The sequence below is a fragment of the Pelophylax lessonae genome, assembly GCF_965119305.1.
Source record: "Pelophylax lessonae genome assembly, chromosome: 6".
NCBI lineage: Eukaryota > Metazoa > Chordata > Amphibia > Anura > Ranidae > Pelophylax > Pelophylax lessonae.
In genome coordinates this window covers 3,305,188-3,315,121 of record NC_138773.1, presented here as the reverse complement: position 1 = coordinate 3,315,121, position 9,934 = coordinate 3,305,188, and the positions used below count along the sequence as shown (strand labels likewise).

Below are 9,934 nucleotides of genomic sequence, written 5' to 3'. Positions count from 1 at the left end.
GTACTATGATACATGGGAGATCACACACCTGTACTATGATACATGGGAGATCACACACCTGTACTATGATACATGGGGAGATCACACACCTGTACTATGATACATGGGGAGATCACACACCTGTACTATGATACATGGGAGATCACACACCTGTACTATGATACATGGGAGATCACACACCTGTACTATGATACATGGGGAGATCACACACCTGTACTATGATACATGGGGGAGATCACACACCTGTACTATGATACATGGGGGGATCACACACCTGTACTATGATACATGGGGGATCACACACCTGTACTATGATACATGGGGGGATCACACACCTGTACTATGATACATGGGGGATCACACACCTGTACTATGATACATGGGAGATCACACACCTGTACTATGATACATGGGGGATTGCACACCTGTACTATGATACATGGGGGAGATCACACACCTGTACTATGATACATGGGGGGATCACACACCTGTACTATGATACATGGGGAGATCACACACCTGTACTATGATACATGGGGGGATCACACACCTGTACTATGATACATGGGAGATCACACACCTGTACTATGATACATGGGGAGATCACACACCTGTACTATGATACATGGGGGGATCACACACCTGTACTATGATATATGGGGGATCACACACCTGTACTATGATACATGGGGAGATCACACACCTGTACTATGATACATGGGGGGATCACACACCTGTACTATAATACATGGGGAGATCACACACCTGTACTATGATATATGGGAGATCACACACCTGTACTATGATACATGGGGGGGCTTCACACACCTATACATTGTTTCCTCTCTCTAGCAGATTGTTACATTGTTGTGTCTGTTGAGTCTGGCAGGAGAGAGGGGGGAGGGGAGAGGAGATGGGGGAGGAGGGATGAGAGTCACATGGAGGGAGGAGGAGATCCAGAAATCAGTGATTTGGAAAATCTGCTGGATTCTCAGGCTCTGAGCTGTCTGGAATATTAGATTGTCAGCAGAGAGCCGAGAAGGAGCTGCAGCCATGTCCCTGAGTGACATCAGACGGGTCCTGATCAGTGACAGCCTGGCACCAGCCTGTGCCCAAATCCTGAGATCTCAGGGGGGCATCGAGGTCACCGAATGCCCTGGACTCACCCCCCAGGACCTCATCGACAAGATACAGGTAACCCATGGGGGAGGGGGCCATAGTTCTGCAGTGGTTTGCATGGTGCAGCAATGATCTGCAGACCTGATGCTGGAATATTCTGCAGAGTGTGCCAATGTAGTAGAGCAATGGTCTGCAGACCTGATGCTGGGATAGTCTGCAGAGTGTGCCAGTGTAGTAGAGCAATGGTCTGCAGACCTGATGCTGGAATATTCTGCAGAGTGTGCCAGTGAAGTAGAGCAATGATCTGCAGACCTGATGCTGGAATATTCTGCAGAGTGTGCCAGTGAAGTAGAGCGATGGTCTGCAGACCTGATGCTGGAATAGTCTGCAGAGTGTGCCAGTGTAGTAGAGCAATGATCTGCAGACCTGATGCTGGAGTAGTCTGCAGAGTGTGCCAGTGTAGTAGAGCAATGATCTGCAGACCTGATGCTGGAGTAGTCTGCAGAGTGTGCCATTGTTGTAGAGCAATGGTCTGCAGACCTGATGCTGGAGTAGTCTGCAGAGTGTGCCATTGTTGTAGAGCAATGGTCTGCAGACCTGATGCTGGAATAGTCTGCAGAGTGTGCCAGTGTTGTAGAGCAATGGTCTGCAGACCTGATGCTGGAATAGTCTGCAGAGTGTGCCAGTGAAGTAGAGCAATGGTCTGCAGACCTAATGCTGGAATAGTCTGCAGATTGTGCCAGTGTAGTAGAGCAATGGTCTGCAGACCTGATGCTGGGATAGTCTGCAGAGTGTGCCAATGAAGTAGAGCAATGGTCTGCAGACCTGATGCTGGAATGTTCTGCAGAGTGTGCCAGTGTAGTAGAGCAATGATCTGCAGACCTGATGCTGGAATATTCTGCAGAATGTGCCAGTGTAGTAGAGCAATGGTCTGCAGACCTAATGCTGGAATAGTCTGCAGAGTGTGCCAGTGTAGTAGAGCAATGGTCTGCAGACCTGATGCTGGGATAGTCTGCAGAGTGTGCCAGTGTAGTAGAGCAATGATCTGCAAACCTGATGCTGGGATAGTCTGCAGAGTGTGCCAGTGTAGTAGAGCAATGATCTGCAAACCTGATGCTGGGATAGTCTGCAGAGTGTGCCAGTGTAGTAGAGCAATGATCTGCAGGCCTGATACTGGAATAGTCTGCAGAGTGTGCCAGTGTAGTAGAGCAATGATCTGCAAACCTGATGCTGGGATAGTCTGCAGAGTGTGCCAGTGTAGTAGAGCAATGATCTGCAAACCTGATGCTGGGATAGTCTGCAGAGTGTGCCAGTGTAGTAGAGCAATGATCTGCAGACCTGATACTGGAATATTCTGCAGAGTGTGCCAGTGTAGTAGAGCAATGGTCTGCAGACCTGATACTGGAATAGTCTGCAGAGTGTGCCAGTGTAGTAGAGCAATGGTCTGCAGGGTACAGAGACATATGATAATGGAGGGATGCTCTGCAAAAAGAGGTTGTATGGTAATGTTCTGCAGAAATGGTAATAATAAGGGGGGGGGGGGGGGTTGAAGAAAATCCTAATATTGGGATTGATCATCTGCAGAATTGGATGATGATGATGATGATAGTGGAGGAGAGATGATCTGCACAGATCTGTGACTATAGTTTGGGAAGTTGCGATGTTCTGCAGATGGGCTGCTGCAGTAAAACTTCATTCATTGCATAGTCTGATGCAAGAGAGAGAAGCGATGTCAGGAGAGGGGGCGGGGTCAGAAGGGGAGGGGGAGGGGCCTGTGACATGTGGATTCATTGTTACATAACAATCAGAGGAGAGCCCTGAGAGTGGGCGGGGACACTCAGCACTGGGGGGAGGGGCCTCATTCTGTCCTCATAGAGGGAATTCTCATCTCACAATCTACAATGAGACCCCTCTGTGTACCCAGAATGTCTGATCAGTGGCGTAGCGTGGATTGTCAGCACCCAGGGCAAGGCTCGTAATTTAGCGCTCGAGTCTCTTCCACTAGATTAAAGAAACCCTTACTAAGCACATGTATTGTTTGTTCTGAAAATACTGATGTAATTAAGGCTCCGTTCACATGTCAGCGTATGGATCGCGGGCAGAACCGCCGCGGTTCCGTCCGCGATCCGGAGATTATTACAAATCGTGGGACGCCTGTGCGTTGCCCGTTGATTTGCAATAGCCCCCCAAACGATGAGCGATGTTGCCGCGATTTCCGCCTGCCGAAGCGTGGTAACATCGCGCAAAAAAAAACGCGGGACGCATTACGCCCAAAAAAGTACAAGAGCTTCTTTGGAGTGTATTGCGTCCCGCGTTTTTTTTTTGCGCGATGTTACCGCGATTCGGCAGGCGGAAATCGCGGTAACATCGCTCAGCGTTTGGGGGGCTATTGCAAATCAACGGGCAACGCACAGGCGTCCCGCGATTTGCAATAATCTCCGGATCGCGGGCGGAACCGCGGCGGTTCTGCCCGCGATCCATACGCTGACATGTGAACAGAGCCTAAAGTTAGGGCCCTTTCACACGGGCGTTCGGATTACGGACATAATGTAAGTCTATGGGATTGCGGATGTCAGTGGATGACCATCCGCTGACATCCGATTTTCTTCCTTTCAGTTCTGTTTCGTTTTTTGGAATGGAACGGAACCCTATTTTTGTTCCGTTTAAAAAACGGAAAGGAAGCAAAATCGGATGTCAGCGGCGTCATCCGCTAACATCTGCAATACCCATAGACTTACATTATGTCCGTATATCATCCGCAAACGGATGGGATGATATGCAGACATACAAAGCGGATGACACCGCGTGCCCCCTTTCAATGCAGAGAGACCAGTGTGCCCCCTTTCAATGCAGAGAGACCAGTGTGCCCCCTTTCAATGCAGAGAGACCAGCGTGCCCCCTTTCAATGCAGAGAGACCAGTGTGCCCCCTTTCAATGCAGAATGACCAGTGTGCCCCCTTTCAATGCAGAGTGACCAGCGTGCCCCCTTTCAATGCAGAGAGATCAGCATGCCCCCTTTCAATGCAGAGTGACCAGCGTGCCCCCTTTCAATGCAGAGTGACCAGCGTGCCCCCTTTCAATGCAGAGTGACCAGCGTGCCCCCTTTCAATGCAGAGTGACCAGCGTGCCCCCTTTCAATGCAGAGTGACCAGCGTGCCCCCTTTCAATGCAGAGTGACCAGCGTGCCCCCTTTCAATGCAGAGTGACCAGCGTGCCCCCTTTCAATGCAGAGTGACCAGCGTGCCCCCTTTCAATGCAGAGTGACCAGCGTGCCCCCTTTCAATGCAGAGTGACCAGCGTGCCCCCTTTCAATGCAGAGTGACCAGCGTGCCCCCTTTCAATGCAGAGTGACCAGCGTGCCCCCTTTCAATGCAGAGTGACCAGCGTGCCCCCTTTCAATGCAGAGTGACCAGCGTGCCCCCTTTCAATGCAGAGAGACCAGCGTGCCTCCTTTCAATGCAGAGAGACCAGCGTGCCCCCTTTCAATGCAGAGTGACCAGCGTGCCCCCTTTCAATGCAGAGTGACCAGCGTGCCCCCTTTCAATGCAGAGTGACCAGCGTGCCCCCTTTCAATGCAGAGTGACCAGCGTGCCCCCTTTCAATGCAGAGTGACCAGCGTGCCCCCTTTCAATGCAGAGTGACCAGCGTGCCCCCTTTCAATGCAGAGTGACCAGCGTGCCCCCTTTCAATGCAGAGAGACCAGCGTGCCCCCTTTCAATGCAGAGAGATCAGCGTGCCCCCTTTCAATGCAGAGTGACCAGCGTGCCCCCTTTCAATGCAGAGTGACCAGCGTGCCCCCTTTCAATGCAGAGTGACCAGCGTGCCCCCTTTCAATGCAGAGTGACCAGCGTGCCCCCTTTCAATGCAGAGTGACCAGCGTGCCCCCTTTCAATGCAGAGTGACCAGCGTGCCCCCTTTCAATGCAGAGTGACCAGCGTGCCCCCTTTCAATGCAGAGTGACCAGCGTGCCCCCTTTCAATGCAGAGTGACCAGCGTGCCCCCTTTCAATGCAGAGTGACCAGCGTGCCCCCTTTCAATGCAGAGTGACCAGCGTGCCCCCTTTCAATGCAGAGTGACCAGCGTGCCCCCTTTCAATGCAGAGAGACCAGCGTGCCCCCTTTCAATGCAGAGAGACCAGCGTGCCCCCCTTCAATGCAGAGAGATCATCTTGCCCCCTTTTAATGCAGATAGACCAGCGTGCCCCCTTCAATGCAGAGAGACTTACCTGCAGCGGCGGCTTCTCCTCAGTTCCCCGCATTTCCTTGAGTCCTCCCGCCTCCTCCTCGGCCAATATCATGCGTTCGCCTTTCGGCCAAGCAGGAAGTGGGTCTCAGAAGCCAAAGACATGCCCTCAACATGGAGAGTACCTTGGCAAAGCACTCCCATGTGGATAAGGACAAGGGCCTTTCCCCACAACCCTGGCCTGTGGGGGGTGTGCGGGTGGGGGGGCTTATCAGAATCTGGAGGGCCCCTTTAACATTACAGAGGCTCCCAGATACTGCTCTCCCATGTGAATGAGTAAGTAATGGAAAGGGGGAGGGGGCACCATAGCCGGAGACACGCCCTCAACATGGGTATACCTGATAAAACAGGGGTCTTTAAACTACGGCCCTCCAGTTGTTCAGGAACTATAATTCCCATCATGCCCTGTCATGTCTGTGATTGTCAGAGTTTTACAATGCCTCATGGGATGTGTAGTTCCGCAACGGCTGGAGGGCCGTAGTTTGAGGATCCTTGTTATAAAAGTACTGTTTCTCCATGTTATTGAAGACAAGGGTCTCCGCCCCACAACCCTGGCCTGGTGGTTGTGGGTATCGGTGGCCTGGTGGTTGTGGGTATCGGTGGCCTGGTGGTTGTGGGTATCTGTGGCCTGGTGGTTGTGGGTATCGGTGGTTTTTGGTATCGGTGGCCTGGTGGTTGTGGGTATCTGTGGCCTGGTGGTTGTGGGTATCGGTGGTTGTGGGTATCGGTGGCCTGGTGGTTGTGGGTATCGGTGGCCTGGTGGTTGTGGGTATCGGTGGCCTGGTGGTTGTGGGTATCGGTGGCCTGGTGGTTGCGGGTATCGGTGGCCTGGTGGTTGCGGGTATCGGTGGCCTGGTGGTTGCGGGTATCGGTGGCCTGGTGGTTGCGGGTATCGGTGGCCTGGTGGTTGTGGGGATCTGTGGCCTGGTGGTTGTGGGTATCGGTGGTTTTTGGTATCTGTGGCCTGGTGGTTGTTGGTGTCGGTGGCCTGGTGGTTGTGGGTATCGGTGGCCTGGTGGTTGTGGGTATCGGTGGTTGTTGGTGTCGGTGGCCTGGTGGTTGTGGGTATCGGTGGTTGTGGGTATCGGTGGTTGTGGGTATCGGTGGTTGTGGGTATCGGTGGTTGTGGGTATCGGTGGTTGTGGGTATCGGTGGTTGTGGGTATCTGTGGCCTGGTGGTTGTGGGGATCTGTGGCCTGGTGGTTGTGGGTATCGGTGGTTTTTGGTATCTGTGGCCTGGTGGTTGTGGGTATCGGTGGTTTTTGGTATCTGTGGCCTGGTGGTTGCGGGTATCGGTGGTTTTTGCTATCTGTGGCCTGGTGGTTGCGGGTATCGGTGGCCTGGTGGTTGCGGGTATCGGTGGCCTGGTGGTTGCGGGGATCGGTGGCCTGGTGGTTGCGGGGATCGGTGGCCTGGTGGTTGCTGGGATTGGTGGCCTGGTGGGTGTGGGGATCGGTGGCCTGGTGGGTGCGGGGATCGGTGGCCTGGTGGTTGTGGGGATCGGTGGCCTGGTGGTTGTGGGGATCGGTGGCCTGGTGGTTGTGGGGATCGGTGGCCTGGTGGTTGTGGGGATCGGTGGCCTGGTGGTTGTGGGGATCTGTGGCCTGGGGGCTTATCAGAATCTGGAACCCCGTTTTAACAACATAGTGGCTCCCAGATACTGCCCCCGCCCCCCATGTGAATGAGTGTGTAGGGGAAGGGGGCACCATAGCAGAAGACACGCCTTCAGCATGAGGGTTACTCTAGTAAAGCACAGTGTCCCTACGTTGATTAGGACAAGGACCTCCTCTCCACAACCCAAAAGCACAATGGAGAGGATTCTCCACCATGTAAGTGAATGGAGTCGATGACGTCAGTGGTTGGTAAGGACTCGGTGGTCCCTGCACCTCCCGGGACAGCGGGGGAAGGTATATATAGACCCGTATGGTTATACTGTCTCCAGTGGTTTGTCCCTTTCTCCCTTCTAGGACTATGATGGGCTCATTGTACGCTCGGCCACCAAGGTGAGCGCAGAGGTCCTGACTGCCGGCAGCAGGCTGAAGGTGGTTGGACGGGCCGGGACCGGAGTGGACAACGTGGATGTGGATGCCGCTACCAAAAATGGGATCATTGTCATGAAGTACGTGAGTCGATGTCCTGGAATGATCACCACACACGCTGCAATCTGAGATCAGGCTGAAAGAAATGTGTAGGGGATGGGGGGGGGGGGGGTCATGTAAGATCTAGTCCAGGGATCCTCAAACTACGGCCCTCCAGCTGTTGTGGAACTACACATCCCATGAGGCATTGTAAAACTCTGACATTCACAGACATGACTAGGCATGATGGGAATTGTAGTTCCTCAACAACTGGAGGGCCATAGTTTGAAGACCCCTGATCTAGTCTGAGGGATATTAACCTTTGTTAGTCCATCTAGTGGAATGTTCTGCCACCTGACAACCCTATCCATGCATTGACTATCAGATTATGCCATTTGGGGGGGGGATACAAAAGACAATTAGATTGTAATGTGTGTGTGGTCATCTTCCAACCTTTCTGACATGTCTACCTTCCCCCACAGCACCCCCACCGGAAACAGTATTAGTGCCGCCGAGCTGACCTGTGGATTTATCCTCAGCCTGTCCAGGTAAGTCGGCTCCATCCTGGGGTCAGTCAGGTGTGGACAGTTGGTGCGGGGAGTCAGTGTGGACAGTTGGTGCGGGGAGTCAGTGTGGTCAGTTGGTGCGGGGAGTCAGTGTGGACAGTTGGTGCGGGGAGTCAGTGTGGACAGTTGGTGCGGGGAGTCAGTGTGGTCAGTTGGTGCGGGGAGTCAGGTGTGGTCAGTTGGTGCGGGGAGTCAGTGTGGACAGTTGGTGCGGGGAGTCAGTGTGGTCAGTTGGTGCGGGGAGTCAGTGTGGTCAGTTGGTGCGGGGAGTCAGTGTGGACAGTTGGTGCGGGGAGTCAGGTGTGGTCAGTTGGTGCGGGGAGTCAGGTGTGGACAGTTGGTGCGGGGAGTCAGTGTGGTCAGTTGGTGCGGGGAGTCAGTGTGGACAGTTGGTGCGGGGAGTCAGTGTGGACAGTTGGTGCGGGGAGTCAGTGTGGTCAGTTGGTGCGGGGAGTCAGGTGTGGTCAGTTGGTGCGGGGAGTCAGTGTGGACAGTTGGTGCGGGGAGTCAGTGTGGTCAGTTGGTGCGGGGAGTCAGTGTGGTCAGTTGGTGCGGGGAGTCAGTGTGGACAGTTGGTGCGGGGAGTCAGGTGTGGTCAGTTGGTGCGGGGAGTCAGGTGTGGTCAGTTGGTGCGGGGAGTCAGGTGTGGTCAGTTGGTGCGGGGAGTCAGGTGGGGTCAGTTGGTGCGGGGAGTCAGTGTGGACAGTTGGTGCGGGGAGTCAGGTGGGGTCAGTTGGTGCGGGGAGTCAGGTGGGGTCAGTTATTGTGGTCAGTCGGTGCAGAGAGTTGGTATGGTCAGCCAGTGTGGACAGTTATTATAATTTCCAACCCACACCTGTCAAATGGCACCTAATAGAACCACAGCATCCTGATAGGGAGGGGAGGGGTGGGGGTAATTTATCTCCATACATTCTGTGCCCTGTAACCCTCCGACCTCCTCTCCAGACAGATCCCACAAGCGGCGGCCTCCATGAAGGACGGGAAGTGGGACCGCAAGAAGGTAGGAGCGGACGGCGGCCTGGTATCCATAGATTGGTATTCCCATTGGATTGTTTCTTATGGATGGACGTTTCTTCTCTTCTCCAGTATATGGGCTCCGAGCTGCATGGGAAGACGCTGGGAATTCTGGGATTGGGCCGGATTGGGAAGGAAGTGGCTACCAGGATGCAGTCATTCCAGATGAGGGTAAGAGGAGGGGATCTGTGTCTGGACAAATGTTCAACAATTCCCTGCACCCTCATTTATAGTATTGTCCCCCCCCCCCATACACAGAGCGCAGGGGGCAGTGGGGCTGCCGGCCTATCATCACCGACTCATTTCATGTCCTCCATCTCTTCCTGGTAATTGGCTTCTTCTAGTTATAACTATACCGTACCCCCTCTTCTACCTATATCCCTATACCGTACCCCCTCTTCTACCTATATCCCTTTACCGTACCCCCTCTACTACCTATATCCCTATACCGTACCTCCTCTACTACCCATATCCCTATACCGTACCCCCTCTTCTACCTATATCCCTTTACCGTACCCCCTCTACTACCTATATCCCTATACCGTACCTCCTCTACTACCCATATCCCTATACCGTACCCCCTCTTCTACCTATATTCCTATACCGTACCCCCTCTTCTACCTATATCCCTATACCGTACCCCCTCTTCTACCTATATCCCTTTACCGTACCCCCTCTACTACCTATATCCCTATACCGTACCTCCTCTACTACCCATATCCCTATACCGTACCCCCTCTTCTACCTATATCCCTTTACCGTACCCCCTCTACTACCTATATCCCTATACCGTACCTCCTCTACTACCCATATCCCTATACCGTACCCCCTCTTCTACCTATATCCCTATACCACACCCCCTCTTCTACCTATATCCTTATACCGTACCCCCTCTTCTACCTATATCCCTATACC

General features: G+C 53.4%; 1 protein-coding gene across 1 annotated transcript in view; it reads left to right on the top strand.

Moving 5' to 3' along the window:
- The first annotated feature begins 927 nt into the window (after window positions 1-927).
- PHGDH (phosphoglycerate dehydrogenase) overlaps window positions 928-9,934 on the top strand; it is a 51,986-nt gene continuing 42,979 nt past the window's right edge. Inside the window, exons 1-5 of the mRNA XM_082262209.1 lie at window positions 928-1,194; window positions 7,329-7,480; window positions 7,922-7,987; window positions 8,951-9,005; window positions 9,092-9,190. Coding sequence (XP_082118335.1) covers window positions 1,054-1,194; window positions 7,329-7,480; window positions 7,922-7,987; window positions 8,951-9,005; window positions 9,092-9,190 — 513 coding nt within the window. The 5' untranslated portion in view covers window positions 928-1,053. The remainder of the gene's footprint in view (window positions 1,195-7,328; window positions 7,481-7,921; window positions 7,988-8,950; window positions 9,006-9,091; window positions 9,191-9,934) is intronic.